At 40.9% G+C, this 24,545-nt stretch overlaps 1 protein-coding gene across 4 annotated transcripts in view; it reads right to left on the bottom strand.

Moving 5' to 3' along the window:
• fsip1 (fibrous sheath interacting protein 1) overlaps nt 1–24,545 on the bottom strand; it is a 65,383-nt gene that overhangs the window by 7,382 nt on the left and 33,456 nt on the right. For 2 of the 4 annotated variants that reach the window (XM_064326877.1, XM_064326860.1), the window contains one exon: nt 21,379–21,516. In XM_064326877.1, the coding sequence (XP_064182947.1) occupies nt 21,379–21,516 (138 nt within the window). Of the gene's footprint in view, nt 1–20,059; nt 20,189–20,265; nt 21,159–21,378; nt 21,517–24,545 lie in introns of those variants that run through there. The other 2 variants (XM_064326887.1, XM_064326868.1) reach the window with 2 other exon arrangements.

Below are 24,545 nucleotides of genomic sequence, written 5' to 3' on the forward strand. Positions count from 1 at the left end.
CACAGACTCTAAATTCACAATTGCCGGAAAGGGAGCTTGTCGTTCTCCAGCAGGAGATAAAGGTCCCATGGGGAGGCAGGATAAGCACCACTAACTTCTTCCAGGCCCCTACCAATTGACTTCAAGCACACCGCACTCCTTAGCTGTCCCAACCTTTGCCGATGGACTTGACTCCACCCCCAGGACCTCCAGACCCCATGTCACAAAGGCACAGTGACCAACCACTGTGTCTTTGGTTGTTTGCAGCGGAGCCAGGTGATTTAGGTTATTAGGTCCAGGATTTAAAGGTATTTTCGTTTATTCATATTGAATAGGCCCCTTGTATTAATTTGTCAATGTGGTTATATGTATTAAGAGGCCACTTTAAAGTGATTTAGATGTTCTGAAATCCATTAAAAAGCAATGTTTCCTTCTGGAACCGCTTCTGGATCCCGGCTCAAAGTACACAGCATTTCATTTAAGTAGCATCCCAAAACAAAAGTAGGCTATGTGACCAGAAGTCCACGTACTTATACGCTAACTACAAAACCAACAGTTTTTGTAAAGAAGATAACATTTCCTTATACTGTATCTCAACATAGTATTGCTCTAATTCAATAAATCTATCAGTGCTTAGAAAAAATGAGAACATAAAAATGATAACTTGCATAATCCCAAAGAAAGCAATAAAATATGCTTAATACATTGTACAAAGGGACTGGTTAAAGGGTGAACATAAATTAGTCTATCAGAGAAAAGGAAGAAAAGTACACATTCTTTGTTATTCACCCACTGGCACTTGGGAGAGGCAATTAAAAGTTGTATCTTTTCATTTCCTAAAGCAAGCATGCTGTGCATCTACTATACTAGTAATGTTGACTAAATCTGGCCAGTAATTGGCCCAACTCCAGCACTGTGCATTACAGTTCCACCATTTTATATGCTTTAAAGCAGCATTAAGTACCAAAACAGGAGGTAGTGAATCATTCTTAAATAATAAGAATACAGAGTGCAAATGTAGTACCATAGTGTAGCTGCAAAGCATCATTAAATACTGAAAAAAACTTCAAGCAACAAATAAATCTTACATTTAGAATGTGTCAATAGTGCTTTGTAAATTACCCCTCCAAAACCAATCATCTATCAAATAAAAAGGAAATTATTTAGTCTTTTTGGTTTGCAATTTATCTGTGCATATTTAACCAGAGTATAGTACACTGTAATTACTTATCCTTTCTTTCTTATCAACTGAAGATTACTTGTACAAGAGACTGACCAAATGGAAATCTGGAGTAGACAAAGATAAATAAAAGGGTAAGTAGTGTACAATATGATGATGTTCTTATGATTTTAAATTTACTTCAATGAAAAATACTGAAAGAGAAAATTATTAGGTATGAAATCACAGCATGAATGTGGAATTTCACAAACAAAACTATGAACTTATTTCTTTTGTAAAGTGTATATAAATTAAGATACAAAATTGATTCATCTGGACCCACGGTATCTTTTAGGATAAACTTCCTAAATTAACCTTTTTTCACTCTCTGTGAGAGATAAACTGAGATTTGGTAGTAAGAGCTCTAATGATAAAGAAATTATGATTTGCTGATGCTATCAAATTTCACAAATCAATGCCCAATGCCATAAATTACTCATTCAAAGGTCTCATGCACAAAGGTCATCAGGAATAAAGGGAAACTTTAGTGTGAAATTATCTGCAATAAACAAATTTTATCTCTAACAGTAGCTATACAAAGTGTCCCAACTGGACTAAAATGAACACTGTTACAATTCATACTGCAAATGTTTCTATAACTGAAAAGCATGAGTGGATGAGGCTTAGCAATGGATGCTTCGCACAGCCCTGTCAGTTAAATCTCAAATACACATCATACCCAACATCTACCACCACATCCCTAATCATCCAAGGTGAGGTCCCACGCAATTGGCCACAGTGCTAAAGACACCTTGGTTTAACTAGTGCAGAAAAACCATACATCTCAGGCTTGCCACAACCAATCACCATCCCCTCCACTACTAATATGGCTATTTGCAGCTGTGTCTTATCTTTTCAATTATGTCAACATCAGAAAATGTCACAGTAAAAAAGTTAACACTGACAAGTATGTGAGGCTGAGCACTGAAATTAAAGAAATTACAGCATTTGTCAACAGTGTATTTAGTAGGATTTGTTTTCACCCATCACAGCTGGTCAGGACAGGTTCAATTCTCGATCAGAGTTCTGCAGACCTGCCAAAGTAAACCTAATGAATATATGATCCTTTCCCAAAGAAAATGGCCGCCAGATTGCAATCACAAAGTGCACCAACGAGAGGGATCAAACCTTTTCCATAGTCTTGTTGCCAGGGTCAGCAGTGAAGTGAAATGCTCGCTAATGCTCGCCAGGCTGAACTCCTCTGTGCTCGATTTAGTGCTGTGCTACTTCGGGCTCTAGGAATCAGTCCAGCCACCAAGATACTGGATTTCAGCTAACGGCATAAAAACACTGTGTTAACAGAATACCTTTCCAAGGAAATTAAACTGATTTGTTTCAAAGAAGTGGTTTGTTTCACCCTGTAAGTAATTAACGCTGAGGGGAGATGAGGTGATCAAGCCCAGCTGGACACTATGAGTGCATATGCACGCCATTTTACAGTTGTTCTGTGAGAAAACAGATTGGTCAGAGAATGCATGCCTTTGTGAAAATATCCGTTTGAACACGTTGGCTGTGAAACATGCCTCTTTATGGCCTGCGCCAAGTCAAAGGAAGTCTGCAGCTGCAGGTCCACTGCGGTCCACTCTCTGACAAGCACGCAACGTCCTCGAGGACATGTGAAATATTAGGAGGCTGTGTGAAATCAACAGATCCCACCACGGACTGCAGTTTTGCCCATGGCATAATGAATGTTGGTTGCATGGATGACAGCAAAGTATCACCCGATGTTGTTGTTGCCTGTAAAAAAATGAGGCTAATTAGCCAGAGGCTAATCCAAAACCACTTATTTCCCTATTGCAGCCACAGAAATTACTTCACTTGGCATTATGACAAAATAATTATAACTGAAACGCACTGCATGGCTTCAATCCAGCAATGTAAACAGTCCATGCAAAATGCTGGCTGACATACGAAATAAAGGCTCTTAATTTGGAATGCGCATTTGAGCGAAAGACTGCCTTGTCTCTTGATCATGAGCTGGGAATTTTTATGGTCTGTGATAACAGGGCTGGGAAACTGTCTTTCTGGGCGAGAACACGTGGGCTACCCTTTTGTCCCAGCGCCACAGTCATGGAACACAAGCCCCAGTAGGTATGAGAGAGGAGACCCAGCAGGAGCCATCCATCACCGCCGATCCTTCAGAAGAACACAGCTTAACTGCTGGCATGCCCATGCCACTGAAGTAAGACAGTGGATCACTACCCGTCTAACTCATCTACTGCCGCAGAAGGGCACTACTGGAGCATGGAAGACATCTCTATCATCAGACAGGAAACCAGATTTTTAAGGCCTTGGGAGAGATTTTTCCCTCAGTTCGCATCATCACATGGACAGGAGTTCCTATGAGTACTGAGACAACGGGCCCAAGAGACGCAGGCTGCATTCAATCACAACTCTATTTCCGCACAGCATTCTGGGAGGTCACAGTGGGTGCACTGGGCTGGGAAGGGGTGCCTGAGGCCCGAGGTTCTCTGAGTCAGAGAAATATGTAGAAGCAAACATTTGTCTGGTTGACACTTCCCAAGGAGGCACGTCTGCAGTGCACAGAGTGCATGGTAATGAACCCAGTCCACAGCAGACATTTCTCATAACCTTCAACACTGCACCGCATGCCAAACTAGCCATGTCAGACTACGTCATCAAATCCTCTGAGTCATTTCTACTCCGTTTGTATATCCTGCAACATTGTTTAGAGCTTAGAAGTCTTAGACGATACGGAAAACAGACAAAATCCGTAAAACTCACAGACGATGACTACATTCATCAGAAATCTGTATTGAATTCTTGGGAAAAATACATTTTCCATTCTTTCAGCATTTTAAGATTCAAGGAAGGACCAAATGGGCCCCAGGCCTGCTTTCGCAGCCAGGATTCAGCAAGGGCTTCTAAGGGATGACATCACCTGCTCTCTGTCTGAGTTCTCTACCACCATTTGTCAAGCTGACTGCAAACCATTACAAAGTGCTACATAGCGAAACACCATTTGCCCAAGGGCTCATAGTGGTCAGATATCCATAGTCAAGAGATGAAGTCATTCACACAGCTAAAAATCATACCAATATACAGCACCACTTTTCTCCTCCATACTAATTACAGAACTGGCCAATTTTACCATGGCCAGGAAATAAAGTGTGAAAGTGTCTTGCTTTAACTAGTTTGCGTAAATGGATTTTATATGAGTTTGCCATGAAAAAGACTCCAATCATAAAAACACTGATAACTCTCAAACTACAAATCATGTTATGAAATGCCTAAATGGCAACAGAAATGCACTGCTATTTATCATGTTGAAAAATGGTTTAAGATCCCAACGTGAAATTTTTCCCTGGGTAGTAATACCAACAGTTGCAATGTGTATGCAGTGCCCTTTCAAGAAAATCTGAGAGGTTCATGTTAAAAAGGGAATTATTTCATATGCTACCCCCACCCCTCATTCCCACTGTTATACACACAAAGTAAAACTACAGTTCCCACACCCCCCACATTCCTCCCAATGTCCATTTTTGTACGTTTCTCACATTTCCTTTTCTGGCTGACACACGTACAATTTTCCGATAAGCTTCTTGTGCTTTTAGAGTTTGACGCCCCCATGCAGTGAGTCAATAAAACAGAAGCACTTGTGGGATTCTCGGCAGTAAGATAATCGCGGACCTCCCTTCACACAGGTTGGGGGTTTAGTCCATCGGCTCACTGCTCTGAGGGCTCACTGTTCCTCTCGCAAAGTTAAACAATTCAGGGCTACCGCAGCAGAAAGCACGCTGCTCATATTACGAGGTCTATGACTTCGGTCACATACTTTGCTTTTTTTCCCCTGCCCAAGTCACCTGGGGCGTAGCTCTCCTAATAAAGCCAGGAATTCTTCTCAACACTCTTCCATTCAGGTGTTTCTATCATGCCAAGGTCTCCACATTTAAAAGCTTCTGCTAATAAATCAAAAGAGCTAGCATTTAGTGATTCTTCTGAAAGTCTGAAAATTGACCTGTTTTTTGAGTGCCACAGTATACAGTATACCTGTTATTTATGTGTCATTAAAGATATGGTGAATATATGAATATACTGGAGCAAAAATATAAGTTTGTATTTGACAGAATAAAATAAAAATATTTATTAGTGCTAGATTATTCTGTTACTGCCTGCTGCCCCAACCAGCCGACAGATTAGTGCATTATCCAAAAGTCAAAGATAAATAGCATCCATTCATTCTTAAACTCAATGTGCTTCGTAGAAAACCTTACAAATAACAGTTTTACACTTTAATATGTGCTCACTAATACGACTAAGAACTAATGTCAGTCAAAAGGTTTGTCAGAACATGTAAAGCCATAAAACCACAAAGTGACAACGTTTCTTCACTCTGTCCACATTTGAATAGCATATCATGTAACGCAAGATTGTGAAAAACACAATCCCACAAAGGCATAGCCCAACACCACATCTATGAGGCAAAGCAATATCTTCTCCACCACAGATGGACTGTACTTCAACAGTGAAGCTGCCTGCAGCTCAGTGGCAGAAAAAATGAGTTATAGTTCACAGATTCACACAGAGCCCTCTTCTGGCCTATCCACACAGGACAAGCAGACAACGCACAGAAGGGATATTTTCTCTAATGACAGGGTGCTTCCCTAAGCAAGCAGTACAGCTGAGCTGCCTTACAGTGGCACGTTATTACTTAGAACTGCACTGTGGTGGAATTTCCCAGCAGAACAAATGGTTTACTGCTTTCATACTGCACCTGCTTCATATGATCCCCAACTCCTCTGTAGTCGCATGTGATTTTCAGGTGTTACCAGGCGAGAGGGATGCGCTTTTATGCTACTTCTTGCCGCAGACAACAACCAAGGAATAGCATTCAAAGAAAATAAGCTGGCTATTCTCACAATCTGGTACATGGAAAATAAAAGAAGCGCCTGTAGCTTGATTTGCGACCTATGTTCACAAGAAAACTAAGCAAAATTTCAACATTCAGAGGTTAATATGCTGAGGAGAATATACTGACAGGTTTACAGTCTATTTAGCTTAGTTAGTCTTGTCTCTTTAAGGTTCTCAATAAAGGCCTCATCTAAAAAAGCAATGCTCCTACACATTTTTATCATGAATCTTCAATGTGAGACGCTAGGAGTAGGATCACATAAAATTGAAAACTGCCAGAAATAATACTTTCCCTCTTGCCAGGAACAAGAAGGGAGAAGAGACACTGGCTCCTGTTGATAAACCCAAACCTAAACAGTTTCAATATATCATATTGGCTGGAATTTTATTTTGTTTTTAAGAGTTTTTTGCAGGTCTGGGCAAGATGCCATTCAGGAAAATTATTAATGGGAGATTCAACCCTCAACCCTGGCAGGATGGAAGCTTTTTTTAAAATGTTTTTTTCATGTGGTGTACATAAAAATCAGCAACAAGAACTGTCACAACGTAATTGCATTTTTGTGAGTGAAACAGCTCAACAAAATTCAGCTGTAATTACAAATAAAGTGATTCTTTTAAAGTTCAGACAGTATTAACTGCCATCCTAGGATGAATGAGAGCACTCAGAAGCACAGACAGGTTCAGATAAGCATACATTTTTCTGAGGATGAATACGTTCAAGAGTGTTTCAGCTAATGCAGGTTATGAACAGGTACTGATAAGACTCATGCATCACATGATCCACTGCCTAATTCCTTCTTCATTTCAGTGAAATTGATAGTGGTGAACCCTTGTGAAACGTGCAGATGTTCTCTTTACACATTTCAGAAAATGCCGCACATTGTCCAAAACTGGAAGGTAACCATGCTGGATGGGTTTCTAATAAACAAAAAGACAAAAAAGGCGATCTCTCCGGAAAAGTTAATAAGATGCGTAAGAACACATTTTATACAATTTAGAATTACATTTTTTGTGTCTTCAACTTCACAGACCTTGTACTTAATCTACACATGCCTTAATTTACATGAGAAGCCTGTTAATCTCTATCATGCAAAATAAATACATTTGGACAACCTGCATTTTGATTATTTCAAATCTGTTATAGTGCGACAAAGGTGGTCTTCCCTACTGTAAGATACAGTTGGCGACATGTGTATGGTATTATCCGCACCCAAGAGGAACAGCTGAAAGCACATGTCCTTCGCTGACTTTGTGATAACAGCCATACAATAAATAATCTGTAGTCACTCACTTGAGTTATATTACAAAAGGAAATATTTTATGGGGTCCCACATGTGTGTGCTTTGAATGTTGATATATTTACTGCCATTCTCTTCAACCCAAGCTGCTCGGCTGTCACTAAATTAGAAGCCCAACAGCAATATCTCTGTCTCAGCAGATGCTTAATAAGCACGCGGATATCAAGGAGCCAGAGAATTCGGTTAGGGGTAGAAAGAGTCTTTTAATTACCTTTACGTCTGTCTACCAGAAGCTATTAATTGAGGCCTAAGAGGATGGTATCATATTCGGGCATTCTTGCCTCTCTCAGGGGCAGTAGACACCTGGACGGCCCCCAAACGAAACCTAGCCAGGCCTGATCTTAATCAAAGGGATCCCCGTCCAGACCAAGCGCTTGCATAATCTCCCACCTTTATCAAACACATCTGCGCTGCCCCCCCCCATCACATTCCTCGACGAAGACTTGAAAGGGAGAGGTGCTAAAGTATTCGCTCTTTCTTTTATTATTTGGAAAACTTATGAAAATATGGAGTTGGCAGAACAAAGAGGCCCATATGTTACAGGACCCGAATGCTTAACATTACAGATTTTCTACATCAGACAAGATGCATGCGCTGCATTGGGAGCGAATGCCAGTCATGCCTCAGGACCAAATATAGCGCGCCTCTTGTGCGTCCGCCTGTTTTTTTTTTTTTTTGTCCAAACACATCTGCAGCGTAATGGGATGTCCATTGCTGCAGCCTGGGTGCAGAAGCGACTCCACGAAGACCCAGGATTTAATCCATGACGCCCGGCCTAATTCGACACCCGCTGGCTAATCCATGTTGAAATGACTCGACAGTATTGTGTGCCCACATGAGGATACCAGCTGGGTCCCTCAGGCCTTATGCTTCTTATGCATACTTCTTATGCATTTTATTCTAGTCTTTCACCTTGGGGGAGCTGAATTCTCACTCTCATTGGCCAGGTGTTCAACGTGATATTTTTTTCGATGTTTACTAATGTCTTCACTCCATCAGCGATCCCAATGAATGTCAGGTAACCTCTCTTAGTCGAGTCCAGGCACTTCGGTTATCAGTTACGCAATCAGGACCGATCTGGCTTCGCGCCACAGCTTGAGTTAATAAACCTTATGTCAACCTGAAAGCTCAATTAGTCAAACGTTGTTTTTATCAACAGATCCTTGCATAACGGCAGGACATGTGAACTGTCACATTTTGCTGTGGTGTGTCAGGGAGGTGTGCTTCCCTGTCCTGTTTGTTCAGTCTTGGTACCAGGGCAGGAGCTGGTGAAAGGGTCACAGTGTATCTGGCAGGATCTCACGACCCTTCAGTTGCAGAGTACAGCCATTATTCCCTTAAGGTTATTGTTTTTGCTATGGTACAGCAGAGGGAAGGAAAGGTTTTATGGCCATTCCTGTGTGCTTTTTCAACGATTTCCTAAAGCCTGTGATCAGAGAGCTAATTATTTACATTCCACAAAGATCTTAACAGCTATGGTTCAGGGGAAAAGAACGATCAACATAGTCTACCAACTTTATTCTACTGAAAGTGGTATTACTTGCATTTCATACAAGCGCTCATTTCTTGTTATTGGAAAACTGTTACTGAATCGTGCAGAATATAAAAAAACACGGATGCCAACAGAACACTGTATGTGTGCCTCTTATGGCAGAAAGAACAGTGGTACTTCAAATGAACTTTTGAAACCTCAGAAGTATTAATCAAAGTTAGCGAGACATATTAGCACACGGAAGGTGAAAAAATAAAGTGAGACTGACTCAAGGGCTTAGAAGACCACGTCAGGAATGTCAATTTGGAACGCCTTCAAACTATATGTGAAGTCTAAATATTTTTCTTAGTAGTAAATTGTACTGAAGGTGTAACAAACCAGATCAACTGACCAGGGTAAGGAAATGTACAGAAAGAGAGAACCGTTGATTTACAAGTTCAAGTAATAAGCTTTTTATAAATGTTTGAATAGTTCAATTGCCTTTACAACTAGAGATTAACTGCAATTTATGGATACTTCAAGGCACTAAGTTTAAATAAACTGAATATCAAGCGCCCGTGTTTGGATATTTAAGGTAAACAATGACATAAATCTATCATAAATGTGTGCAACAATTTGAACAATTTAAAAGTGTAACAAGAAACATCCCATATGCGTGCTTCTCGTTGGTAATATAAAGGACATTTTATACCATTTATAGATAAATAGTAGCACAGCAAATCATCACTATGTGGGGATTCTACTGTTTTTACAGCCTCCAAAATCCCACAAGCCCTGCCTTTCTTGTAAGACAAGCAAGAGTTTGAACCTAATTTACTCTGACTTCCTCAGATGTGGCACATTCACATAAATCCAGACTAGAAGGCACCGATAAAATGACCGGTGCCTAAAATATAAGTCCTCCTTGTGTTCTTTCCTCAGTCGCATGAACTCCATGATTACTCCTTTGACCCACATGCCTGTGTAGGGCTATGTGTGATGACACGTTCAGCTCACTGAGGGTAAAAACACTGCAAGCTCGCAGAATGTAGGTCAAAACACCTTGAGGGACTGATGTGATGTACAAACTTGGTTCTGCCCTGACACCAGTTAATGCACAGCATACCAAACTTACGTCATTACATTTAACAAGATGTTCTGAGTAGAAGGCAAGACAACATCTATAAATTAAAGGAATTTTCTGCTTGCCACCTTAACAGTGGGGTGTGGGACAGCAAATAAAACACTAAACATTTAAGGAAAAAATCATGATGGGCATCAACCCAGCCTGGCTGAAATGAAATAGTTTTATGCAACAGTTGATATCTTGATAACATCAAAAGTTTGTCAATGTCTTTGAACTTTATTAAGTGGGATTCCTTGCAAAGGTTTTGATACTACTCCAGTGGCTCTGACTAAACAAACCTTTCAGGCAAAAATTAGCTTATATTGATATTGATTATTGGTTTATTCACAGCTAACATAGAACAACAGATATAAACAAAATCATGCTTATTTTCAAGAGATGCAGGAGAAATGGAGGAGGGGCCAATGGCAATGGAGGAGACTGCATAGGGAACATGGGAATGAAAAGAGAGCCGTCTACAGCTCACCTGAGTGTGAGACTAATCCATCTTCACGAGTCACAGCTGGCAGCCCTGCCAGCAGCTGAAAGGGTACAATGTCCCTCCTCTCTTACCCCTCCCTCCCTCGCAGACACACACAGGAATGCTCCCCTTCACACCGCCACAGTCTTACCAACGCTGCAGCTGGCGATTAAGCATATAGCTTCAGGGAGGGGGATATGAATGATCCTTTTGGAGCACCGGGCTCAGTTAAGGCAAAGAAAAATATGCCAGTGTTTCACAAGAAGTGCTAAGAGCGTGCTCAGACTAATTTCCGTTCGATTCCATCACAGAGGTGGTATGTATTCGCCTGTGGTGGATTTCTGCCATTAGTGACTGTGCTAGGAAGATGGCCATTCTCAAATACAACATCTACAGGGACCCTCTTTCAGTAGAAGGTCTGATGACTGGCCAAGGCAGCAGTATGGGCAGACTTGGGGGTCTACAACACAGGGACACGTTCTCCCTCATACTCTCTCCCTCTTACACTATGGCCAGCTGTTGGCTTTGACAGAACACCAAGGTTGCTATGCATCATCACTCACCAAGATTTCCACAGTGTCTTGATAAGAGTAACTGCTTATGTTTCTGCTTAAAGATATTTTGAATCATTGAGTGGAAGTCATGTGAAACCCCACTGGATTTCTTTGAGCTAAATTAAAGGTCTTAAACAAGGTTTTCATAATAGGTTTTCTTCTCCTGCAGTCCACTCAGGTCCAGTGCTTTTTGCTGTGCTTTCCCCCTACAGTAGCCTGTACCCTTGCATCAATAAAGAAGCAAAAGTATGGGTTACTGTACTTCTGTAGGCTAATTGTGGCTCCAGAGATCAAACAATTTGTAATGAGAAAGTAGGGTGACTTTAGAAGATTACAGAGTCTGATGATGTAGTACTGATGTCTGATATAGTATGTTTCAAGTGCACCTTAAACTAATTGGAGGGAGGGACGTGCCTTTCATCTGCCTGTTGCTACAGTAAATGTGTATCTATTGCTAATAAAATGCTAATTTTAAGTTCCTGTCATCTGTTTTCACAGGCCTAGATAATACAGTTAAGACTTCGCTCGGTGGAGGGATCAATAATTGGGCAAATAAAGTCTTAAGTGAGCTGAAAATGAAAAGTTTTAAACTTCTCTCTCTTACCCTCTTCTCTCTCATTACCCCTCTTAATGCGATCATACGGTGCAACAGGTCTGAATGCTTCTCTTACTGGGAAATTAGTCTGAAGTGGAGCCATTATTCAATAATTATAACAGACTGCTGACTTCTGACAAACGTCAATAGTGAAAATTGGCCAAGATTTCCTCAATGACACCAAGCCAGCTGTCATACCTGATGGAAAATGCATGCCACTGAACATGGTCATTTCAATACCACGCAAGTACTCTGAACCCAGAAAATGTACATGTGTGCAAAATAAAAAGTGGATGTGCATTTGGCGACAGGAGGATGCCAAATATATATTATTTAAAAAAATATTATTGGATAATAGAGACAATTCTCGACCCAAACTTTCAACATAAAAAAAAATTATGTTCCAGGTGTCTTCGACTGACATCGATTAACAGGACTGACAGCAGCTAAAACAGGAGACAAGAGTTTATTTTGGATTTAGTCACAAGGAATAACAACTGAAGGAATGCTGTGAAAATTAGCCTACATTTCTGTTCTGAGATCCTGGCAAATAACATGCAAACATTTGAAAATGTTTCTATAATAAGCCTATCACTGTGGACTGACGATAGACTGATGACAGGCTGAAAGATCTGCACTGTTTTTGACCTCCGAGTACAAATATTTGGCATTATGCCATCTTGTCGTATCTTTGTTACTAAATCCAAAGTGCAAGAATTTCCGTTAATTTTACAAAACTGCTAAGTGGACATAAAAAAAAATATTATACAATTCAGCATACAAAAGGTTACTCTAATGATATAGCACTTCAGCACTTTGGAGATTTGGAAATCAAGAGTTTTTATAGTAAATCATAAATATTACATTCATTTATCTCAAATTTTCCACATCTACTTTTGATTTGTAACATCGAAGACATGTCATGACTAGACCAGAACATTGCAGGAACATTATATGCATACTTGTGAAATGGCATGAATGAAAACATTAAAGTATTTACTGCATGACATGTTGAAGCTGCGTATTTAACATTTCTATGTATTTATTTAATGACTGCATAAATTATAAAATAGAGCATGGGCAAAACTAGTACTTTGCGCCTGTAGGGTTGAGACTCATGGTTTTATGCGTATTGGTGAAGAGGCTTAAGATGAGGCCTATACAGACTAAGAGCTGATAAACAGACACAGCAGGTCCAGCTGCAGGAGCTATGCCGGGTCAACATGAAGAGGCGTATTGTGGCGGCGTACGGGACGCTGGCCCCAGCGAGCGCAGAAGCCGTGATCCAGGCGAGAACTGCTAAGAGGATTAGTAACATTTCCTAGGCGGGGTGCCCCGAGACCGACACCCGCCTGCCAGAGCTGCTGCTGGTGAATCAACAGCTCCTGAGACTGAGGTAATGCAAGATTGGATTTCAGGAGGTCCCCCTCACCGACGATATGAACAAACGTTTCACCGCAGCAGACCATCTTCTACTTATTAAAGCTCTAATCAACCCAGGGCAGTCGGGTTCAACGATGTGGCCCGCTGTGTGTTACAGCATATTAGTGACATCCACTTGTGTTTTTACAGTCCTAATTACGTTTCTTTCCCAGCGGGACTTCACTGGAAGAAAAAATATTCAGCATTGAAGATGAGCTGCAGACCAAGCGCTGTTCATTGGCTCTTGGGTCAGAAATGTTTCTGGAGGTGCCATATCATGATAGTGCTCCTCAGTCCTCCCCAGGCCAGGGTTTTATTGGTTTTCTTGTCATGGATGCAAAATCCAGGAGAATTTTTTCCTTTCTCCTTTTCTCTCTTACTTTGCAGGCTTTTGGTTTCCAGGCGGGCCGGGTAAATTGAGATAATCTTGACTAAATTAAATTTGAAAGTGAAGCCATGCCACCCCCAGGGCCCACGAGTGATATAGCAACAGCTTTTCTCCTGGGGTTTTTCAGGGAGGCGTTATGGACATTTGCCTCTGACCGGAGCAGTGTTCCGTCCAAGAATTTCGGAAGTTTAACAGCACAGTGGTCAGGCAGTTAATCTTAAATTAGATCAGCATTCCAGTTGATGTCTGGCTTAAAAGTTATAAAAAGCGTGGGGTACATTACACTTTTATAAATTAAAAAAAAAACTAAAAGTGAATTCAGGACAAACTTTTAGAAAAATGTTCACCATGTAACTCATCAACATCAACAATGACTTCTGTCACCATATAAATGCAACCAGAAGTCACGGCTGATGTACGACATGATGCCATTACTTTTACACTACAGCTTCAGGGTAGTACATTGCAAAGCACTTACTGGTGGCTGTTCTGTATTACGAAATAAAGTTATGGGTTTATTTGTAGATAGCTCTACTCAAGCCTAGAATGAAGAATAAAACTGGCATAAAGTACATAATATAATTCATCACTCCGCTGGTGGCTTGCCATGACTCAACATAAGTGTTTTATCAAGGTGAAGGCTATGCCAACAGCTAATGTCATTTGCTGTTGGAATCTGCATACAATCTACGCATCAAGAGTCCATCTATGAAAACATATGAGCATAAATATGATGGGTAAACTAAACCATATTTCAACTCTCAAATGGCGTCCAAGTCTGCAACGTCCAAAAATGTCTTGAATGTGTTCAGACTCAAAAAGTCAAACTCAAGACTGGCCAATTAACATAAGCATACAAGGACCCCTCACAGCAGCTCAATGAACTTTATAGCTGCCTTGGCTAGGGATGACCTGGCACAGCTGAACTCCAAAGTTTTCCCCTGTAATGTTAATAAGGTGGGGGCATTCAAACAGGCCAGACAAGGCTTTTAAGCTCCTTAGTAGTCATCACCATTCCCGACCAGCACCGTCCCAGAGGAAAGATGAACCTACTAGAGCAGAAAATCTAGAGCTGGAGAGCTACAGGGAACAGCCTATAAGATATTTTGAATCTTTATTGTGACTATTTTGCCAGACTTGTTTTGTTTATAATTGCTTTGCAAGCTCTCATTCTAATGGTGAATAGGTTAAGTAACCACTGTCAGCCTATGTGGGGGTTGTTACAACCCTTCCTTTCACTAGCAGAAATGTCACTTCACAGCTTTAGGGAAAAGAAAACAGAGGTGAAGCAATCCTCAAACTCAAGACTTCAGATCACAATCCCTGTCAGTGTCATCCTTACAGAGAGGCCTGCTGCTGGCAGCACTGGGCTATTATACCCTCAGCCGTGGCAATTAGCATGCAAATTTGACAGCGAGAGGAGCCAGGCTTAGCCTCGCACGGTGTTGCCGTAACCAGGCTGCAGGGAAATCGTTGTGAAGCAGGCACAAGTCAGGCCATAACTGGCTGTTTTCTCCAGCTTCTCCAACTGATTTAGCATCAAATGAAGCTGCTGTGTGAACCAGGGCTCGCTGTCCAGAGGCAAGGCATAATTACAAAGAGTGGCCAGACTAAATCATCATCGCCAGCTTTCCTGTCCCATTGCAAACGCGCACTTCAAACAATATTCCTGAGAGATGACTCAACTTTCTCAGCTGTCAATGTTCATCTGCTGTGTAGGTCATCATTATTGGGCTTTTGCACCAAAATGGATAAAAGTCTATTGTTTTGATCTATTTTTGAGACTTTCGAGCCAAAATGGCTGTCAGCCTGTAGTAATGGGATGAGTTCTTCTTTTTCCTTCTGTTTTCCTTTCACATGTACTGCTGTCATCATCACATGACTGCACTGATTTGACACAATTATTTATAGTATACGTGTATGGAATTTTGCTCGTGGTCCAAGGTCAAACCGTATTTTCTACAAACATCATAAGTCTTCTGACCACTCACCCACGCATCTCTTACACCCTTATTATTGATTAAACATGTTTATTAGGTAAAGTTTCTGCATAAATTGACATATTTATACCTTTATGAATTTTGTCACAGCTCTTGGTGACTGGTCACAGAAATGCTTAAAATACTTCTTTCTGCATAATATAACAGGCATGGGCATTTTATCGGCACTCAATTACTCAATAAATATTTGCCACACCCAACAAGAATTACCTCTGAATATACTTTTTTTATAATAGTCATCAAGTCAAAAAAAACTATCTCGCTATCTGGTTTTGTGATATGGCCACAGTTGACTAATAGGTGACACCAAAATTTAAAATTATTGTTATAAACATTGCAGCACTAAAGTAAAACGACAAATACACTAAGTATTTATATTTCAAAACAAAGGGACATTGAACGTACAGGTGCAGGCATTCAAAGCCTGTTAAGTATTTTACATCTGTATCAAACTTTTAACTGATGGCACAGAGGAATTCCTTAATTCCCACAAACCACTGAGACCTGTTACATAAGAACTTCTGCTTCTCTCCCATTCAGTAAAATCTCCATAATACTATAGACTGGAAGGGTATTCAACAGCGTGAAAAGACTGAGTAGGAGGAATTAGAGGACTCAATGCTGTCAATCTCTGCCTTAAACGATGCACATTAACATACCACAAAGTTGAGAACAGTAAAAAAAAAAAACTTGGCAACTGAAATCAAACCCTGTAAAGTGAAGTAAGGCAATCAAAGAATATATAATGCATATATTTGGGAAAGTAATGAAGCAAACATTTCCTTCTTCCATTTCCTACAAGCGAGTAGGAATGTGAAATACCGCGTGTAGAAGCACCCTAAATGCATTTTCTTATTCAGTGATGAGGTAAAATTGAGAGGCAGACATTCTGACTTAAATTTGTTTTTCCCTAGTCACAGCTTAGTTTCAAGTCTCTGTTCCTTTATTTAAAAGCATACTTAATTTACTAGTAGACATGGATCATTTCAAAGATGCTGAATTGATTTGACCCTGTAGTGGGTTCATACAACTCACTGGGACTGAAACCATAACAGAAGAATAGTGACATCAAAGCACAGTGCAGCTCTAAGACATCAGTGCATTATAGGTTCCTTTCCTAAACACACTGCCGGAACAGGCAGAAAAGGGTATTTTCGTGCTGAAGTTAAACATGCAGATCAAGTACTCCACATCAATGTTTTGGCTGCCGCACAGTAATTGTTACGTGTTTGTCACGCGGCCTCAAATTACCCTGCATGTTTAGAGTTGCGTTTGTCATCTGATTTTCACAACAAATAGCAAAAAGGTCAAAGGCACACTCGCGTGAGTTTAGTTTGGAGAGGGCTCTTTATTTTCCCAGTAGTTTAGTGAGACGGCCGTGAGAAGAATCCTAGCCCGGTGCTAAGCGGGTCTGCCTGTGGAAACCCCAGGGGCTTCAATAAAGCGCGGAGAGGCTGGAGGGCCCGGGTTCAAAGCCTCAGCACCCAAGCCTGATCCCGGGGGGGGGGGGTATACAAAGTGCCGCTGGTGTCGAAAGGCTGCCACCGCACCTCTGAAAAGCCCCCCCCGTAGACAGCAGCCAAAGCCATCAAAACTCACCGCTGAGGGCTTCACACGTTGGACCCTGAATGGGACACAATAACTTCGATACACGCGTCACAATGAGCCGCAGTAAGCTACGAAGAGGACAGCATGCGCTCGTACCGCACCAAAACCGCAGGGAATACCCAGATGCCAGCCGGGCACTCAAAGGACTTGTACTCATTAACATGTACACAATCACGAGACAATTCAAAATGACCCTGATACCTTATTTTTGTGAGTTTAAGATTCAGTCATTGTGAACCGCAATTCAGAGTTTCCATGGCCGCATGAGAGCACAGTTAATGGCAAAGCCGGGCCGGTGAGTGTCGTGGGACACGTGGGAGGTCAGGACCGCAGGCAGCTCCGCTGACAGCTGCGGTTAACAGACGCCCGGCTGACGGTGTGAAGGAATGCTCATCAGCGGCTCCTAACATCATCAGTGCTAGACTACATAAATAAGCCCTTTCAGCATGCTGTCCACTCCTCCTCTCCAATCATGCCCTGTCCCTCACTGACATGCTCCATCACTGTCCTGCCGACCAGCCACCCCCGCAAGGCAGAAAATAAAACTAAAGCCCACGATCTCCAGCTACCTCTTGACAGACATCTCAAAGGCTCCATACAGTCCCATGTGCTTTAAACCATTATTTAAGCAACTACTGGGATTTAAGGCACCCAGATGAAAAGTCTACCTCATGCTTGAAACACTTGATGAACAGGATGTTCAAGATGTACTCGAGGTTATGCTCGCATTTAGCTCCCTGTTCAGAAATTTCATGCTGTTCCCCAGCATTTGGAATGAGGCATAATGGGGATTTGGACAAAACAATCCCATCTACAAGGCAGTGGTCTGCATTCAATAAAAAAAAATACCTCTATAATGACGCATTGGCAAAAAGCAAACAGTACAAAGTTGTCAGCACCTAGAATTCAAAGTTGGTTTTTAAATGTCAGTGGGCTGATTTGCTTAACCTACATAGTACTTTTTATTGGAAAAGTGCTGCTTTCATTCATTCACATTATCCTTGGTATATGGTTCAATGTTAAGATTTGTTCACGCTTTCCCTGTGAGGTATCTAAGAAATCTACTTCTTCAAAATAAATTTATGCTTTTTAATGGGATAGAAATATATGGTAATTACAATCCTGACCTGTGACACATAGTCCATTAAATATTAAATGCCTGTAACAACATATAACATATTCAGTATCTGGTATCATCTCATATTGGGGAAAAAAATCTAAATAAAGCATTAGATGAACATTGACCTTAGATTAAGCATTAGATTTTGTAACTAAATCTAGCACAAGTAATAATTATTTATGCAAGATAGCTAGCCATGAAATAACCTGTGAAGTCAACATGGCTTCTTCATTGCACTTGCAGTCACTACATTCACTAAGGAAGGCAGAATATGTTTTATTTTATGTTTTATTCATACGTTACTTTATGCAATTCATTCAAAGGGAATGATGTGCATTGATCAAGATTTCAGCTTTAACATTTGAGACAATTCTCATCTGTAGTGCCGGGGCAGGTCAAAACAGAAAGTACGATCTAACATTACCATGTACCAACTAGCCAGATAATTAGCTAGATAAAAGACATTATTTTGCAACCACGCAGCCCACTAAAATTATGCTAACATTTGCTCAGTTAATGGAGAGCAAAAAAAATCAATAGCACTGCCTGTGCTGTATGTCAGTTAACTATCCTTTATTTAGTTCAGCCTCATCCTTAAAATGTGATGTTTGTCTCCAGTCAGTGTACATTACTGTCTGGAATGGTGTGCTTTCATGGCATGGTCAATAGTCTACTGTTGTAACATTCCGATTCTATGGCTGGTCAGTGGTTTCAGAATCCAACGTGACCCTGTGGCTTGTAATTGAAATGTAAAATAACTGCATTGTAAATTAGCTCCAAATCATCACTTGCCTAATTTGGCAAGTGGCCAAGCAGTTTAATTTGCCTGGTTTTATTTGCCCCAGGAAAGCAGGCAGGCATTATTGCTGAATTTTCCATGTGCGACATTTTGACAATGACCCAATTTAAACAAATGACAAATGTACAATAGACCTTTGACAACCCTGTCAAGCAATTACATTTTAGAACCAAACCCAAAACTGACTGTACTAACAAAAATCTACATTCATGATAGAATGAATGAAATGTAAATAAGGTACTGAACGGAGAACAGGACGCGTCTTCCCGCAGGAGCATTAGAGAACGGCATTTAGTAGGGAGTGGAGGAAAGGAGCTTTCGCCAAAACACTGTAGGCTCATCATGATGAGCCCATTTGTGGAACACTTGTTGTTTTCTTGCTTTTGTGCTGAACTTAATCGCTGCAATTCAAAGCAAATACGGGCCTTAGACACCACAGTAAATTTACAAGTGAGCACAAGACAAAGGCAATGGCAGCACCACAGCACAGCGGTCATCTTTAAACACAAATTGGAGGGTTGTTTACACAGATTCTGTTTAGTTAGAGGTGATTTGGACTGAATCACAAACACTGCTCTGTGCTTGGTATTAAAGAGAGGTTTCAGTCCAAATGTCAGCTCAATGCTGGTTAATTTACACAGCGTGCCAGGATGAATCAATTCCACGGAATTGTCTCCATCAGTATTATACAACATGCTATCAGGGAAAAAAACAATGAAAACTGCTTTCAGGCATTAAGGTCAAACAGATTGTATCCTGCTAATAAAGTATACAGTTGGGTGGTATTTTTGATTAAAATGAAATGTTATTTTAAAAAAGACTTGAACCAGTATACGGCTACAACAGAGGACCAAAACACACAAAAGTACTGGGAAAAATAGTCAGGCTATTGTGGTGAACTCCGGAGTGAGATTTCTCTTTCTAAAGGAGGTACCCATTGTGAAAACATGCATATAAGTAGGTGGTGATGAAGCAGGTATTTCTTTGGGTGCATTGTTCAGGATTTGTAAGGGAATGCCCTTTGAACAATGACACGGCGAAATTGAGGAATTCAATGCCACTGCTTTCTCGCCGCACACTAAATGAAAGTCACAAATGTCAGCGTACGCAGAAAACAAATCCATCACCCTTTGTCCGAAGAACATTCCTCCATCTGACGCTTAGCAACGGGGGCTTTGGGAAGCGCGGCAGTTGTGTGTCGGCAACGCCACGGAGGCTCTGCACAACGAGACAGCGCTGAATGGTTTCCAGGGAACCTGGAGGTGGAGGAATTTGAGAAGGTATCTCAGCAAGCTTTTAACTGCTGCTGAGGATCCCCACGCATGGGGTCAGCAATGGGATGAAACGGCATAGAAATGAGACCGTTAAGTCTGTTCGGGTGTGTAACTGCCCTCCAATTGAAGGCATTCTGGAGCCAAAAAAGGTCCACCAAAACAAAGGAGGGTATTGTTTTTTTTATTGTCTTAGGGCTTTTGTTATTTTACAGTGTGCCATTTTTAAACATAACACTGAAAAAATAAACAAAAACGCTTGACTGTAAATGACACAATGCATTACTAGTACATTATTAAAAATCCCCACAAATGTTACTTATGATTGCATCACAATCAATTAAAAAAATTATTCTTAACCATGTACAAGAAACGCCTGCAAATCTGACCTCGATGGGATGAGAGGAGAGATGGACAGCACAAGGTCGCTTATGCAAGCATGTACTATATTTCCAATTCAAAAATACAGTAAAATTGCACTAAAACTGCTGACTATGTTTCTTCTTTTGTACAAAGTTCTCTCCTCAAAGATACAGTTCAACTCTGACCAGACTTGCCATTCCACTGAGACAGGGAGGAAGATGATGAAAATGTTGGACAGGCCTTTGCATTTTAAAAGTACATTGCACGCAAATGACAAATGGACTGACTAAGCAGTGGCCGCAGCCAAGGGTTTATTTAACTGAAAATGCAGGTCACTCTAATGTTAGTGCAGCTGTTGAATTTGGTTGAACCTTCGGTCATTTCTCAAGGTCCAATATCATAAAATCAACACCGTACCTGAGAACTGACCTCAAATGATGGGCTTTTCTTTATCGGACACAGGGGACAAAAGTACAGTAACTGCACGCAGGAAACATGAGCATGAGCACACACATACATGCACATAGCCTTTGGAGTTGCATTTTAGCGAGATAATATTTATATACCATCTGCACATTAATGGCAGTGCTCTCTGTAGAAAAGAAAACAAAAATTAAAAAGTCAAAAGAAAGTTCACTGGAGGGAAACTGACAGTCCTATGCCCTGGCAACACACACACCAAGTGCTCATATGATAAGGACCACATGTTCCTTAAAGCTTTTGACCAGAACAGTGCACATGCAGTGGAAAGGCAGTGAATGTGGTTCATTGGAGGTGGGCCCTCGAGGCCCATGTGGCTGTTCGGAACTCACCGTGCCGACCTGGTCCTGCTCCAGCTGCTGCTCTATCTCCCTCAGCCGCGTCTCCTGCTCTCGAGTCACCCTCAGGTCCTGGAGAACCTTCTCTCCTGGCAGTCTGTCACCTTCGCTATCCCAGCCAGCCCTGGGGCCCTGACGCAGAACAGACACCGTCGTTTCTCACGTGTACCGGACCACTAATCAGACACGTGTGTGCAGGGATTTATTCATTAGAACAGGAAAAAGTTGACATTCAAAAGATATGAATCACTTGCACTCTGTGACTGGCTGAAGTGCTTAGATTTACCGATTCAATACATGAAATTTTGCCCAAATCCGTTCAAATGAAAAAAGGCAGATCTTCTCAGCAGTGTGTGCAGCGTATATGCCCAAGCGTTACGTCTGGTGGTGGCACATGTTCCCATGATGGTCCCTGGAAGGCCCTTCTACCAGGTACCAATTGGCTGCTGTAACATTCTCCATCAATCAAGGAGAACACAGATGAACACCTGCTCTTCTTGGAAAAGCGTGCTAGTAGCCACTGCTGAATAAAATGTTTAATAGGACTTTTGTAATACATGTTGAAAACACTGTTAATATGTGCCTATGCTAAATTTAAATCATTCTGAAAAGCTTGAAAAATGTGCACAGACATTGTCTCACCCGTATGGAAAAACAGTAAAATGAAAAACACCCAAGAACATTTGGCGAGTGAAATTGCACACTTTCTGGATGGCTCAACTTTACTCCTCAAGGGGCCTGGATATAAATCACACATATATGTCACGTGCATGTAAATGAAGGGCCCCCATTCTGCATCCAAACACAGTGGAGAAAATGGGTCAGAAGAAACCTGCGCAACACATCTCTGCAACTCCCCGGCGGTGAGAAACTAGAGGAAGCCTGAGCTATAAATTGTGGCACTGTGACCTGGAGCTCTGAAGAGTGGGGGAAAGGACAGGCACTCCTGTACAGGCATGAGCTCGGATTCCAGACAACGGCCTCTCCCTCCCAACCCAAACATGCCACTGCGACAGTGAAGGCTTCCATCACAAATTACTGCAGGTCACAGACTATCTTGCAAACAACCAATTAAATGTGCCAGGTCCCATCTGCAGCTGCAGTATGGGAAAAGTATTTCATTTATTTCCAGGAACCAAAACTTAAAAAAAAAAAACATACATTAGACACCAAGATCATTATCACATTCCACAAAAGACATACTTGTGACATTGAGTACTAATGAAATGTTAATGGTGGTGTCAGCCAAGAATTTTCTTTTTAAACGGATTGAGACTGAAATCGTTTTGCCTTTATTTACATCACAATCTAGGCCTACAAACATTTTAAAACTGTGTTGAACATTATTGAGCAAGATCTAGTATCATACTTGGCCAGCATCATTACTGTTTTTGAAAACAGGACCACTGAAAGGTTCACTCCTACACTGACTAATGATTCTCAGGTTCTCAGAAATAAAAGCGTACAACAAATTGTTTTGATGCATACCATAGTTTGTTTAGATCAAAGAAAAAGTGCTTGTGATACTGGTCCATTTGGAAGATCACTACGGTTATTAATCTATTTCTGATGAACTGTTGCAATCACTTCATAGCATCTGCTTGGACACCAAATATTCAGAGTAATTCTGAGACCAATTTCACAAAGAACATTGGTTGCAAATTTATGCAAACTAAATGAAGACAGAAGGGTAAAATGGGGATTGTTTTTATTTTTTCAAGTTGTGAAAAAATAAGCATGCTGAAAGAAAGGTGTGGAAAATTTTACAAAACAATTTTACATAATGTTACATTAATCCGGATCATATACAGCAATATAAATTTCAAAATTGATTTCGGTACACTCTTCAAATGCCACCACTTCCTTCTCTGTAAGGCAATGTTGGCAAGCTAAATTTGAAGCTTCGGAAAATGTTGCTGTTAGATTAGCTTTTCAAACTCACTCAGCATGATTTTTGTGAAGCACTGCAACCCAATGTACGGTTCTGCTGTACTGGTACGTTTAACAGGCTCAAATAATAGATCAGAAAAACCAGGAAGTCTACTTTTAAAACCTTCATCATGCCACTAAATACAGTCTAGAAGAGAGTGAAAAGAAATGAAATATTGGTTAATTTAATTTTTTATAATTAGCACTGCTGCCTACAGCTGTGGCAACTAATCCTGAAAAAGAGTAGCATCCATTTAGGTTAGATGCGATGTTGTCACTGCTTTATTTTTAATTTAATTGAAGATTTTGCATTTGCTGTTCAGGGATTTTCAGCTTTCATCCATGAATATTCAGGCTGGAGAGACCGACTATAGAACCCTTAACCTCAAAATAGCTGAGCCAAAGCAGGGGATATCCTGCTGTAACATTATTTCATATAATTTTGCAGATCACTATTCTTATCCACTGCTATGGAGTTTAGGTAAACAGTTCAGTTCTCAGTGCAAAGTACACACTTAAGTGACCACAATTACAGCTTGGGCCCAAGCATTTGAAATAAACATCTGACTATGGTAGGAGGCTCCAAGCTATCCGTTGGATTTTTCATGACCCTTCATGACTTACACTGATTTTCCCCTCTGTCTACTGCAGTTCTGCATGTTTCCTCACTGACATTTTACACAGTGACCCAACGCACGCACTTGATGCAAAAGGGTGTTTCCCATTTGTTCTATTAGTTATCCCTAGCCCCAGAAACCTTCAGATCACTTTTAAAAGCACTTTTGGCATTAGTACTCTCGATCAGCTCGGGGAGAGACAGTGTCACAGTTAATTTAGCACAACTGGAACGAAACATCTAATCATGAATTAGGCACAATGGTTTACATAAAGTTGTTAATCTACATAGGATCTGTAGATGCACCATGTCGTTGCACTGACATCCATCAACACCAATCAGCTATACATCTTTTGTTAATCTATTATTTGGAAGATTAAGAAATGCTGTTCACTGACCTTAATGGACTCCAAATTTTTTGTTATTCCAGCCCTCTGGCTGGACTCAATGCAATCTGATTCTCATTAACTTGGAATGTGAAATGTCTGAAACTTAATACATATTAAAATGAATTACTCACAATCACGTGGTGAGGCTCCTGTCAGGGTCATCACAAAATAAGCCACATCCTAATAATTCACCATTTCTCTGTGTAACAACTCAAAATCCTGTTAAA

This window comes from Anguilla rostrata, chromosome 1 (assembly GCF_018555375.3).
Source record: "Anguilla rostrata isolate EN2019 chromosome 1, ASM1855537v3, whole genome shotgun sequence".
Taxonomy (NCBI): domain Eukaryota; kingdom Metazoa; phylum Chordata; class Actinopteri; order Anguilliformes; family Anguillidae; genus Anguilla; species Anguilla rostrata.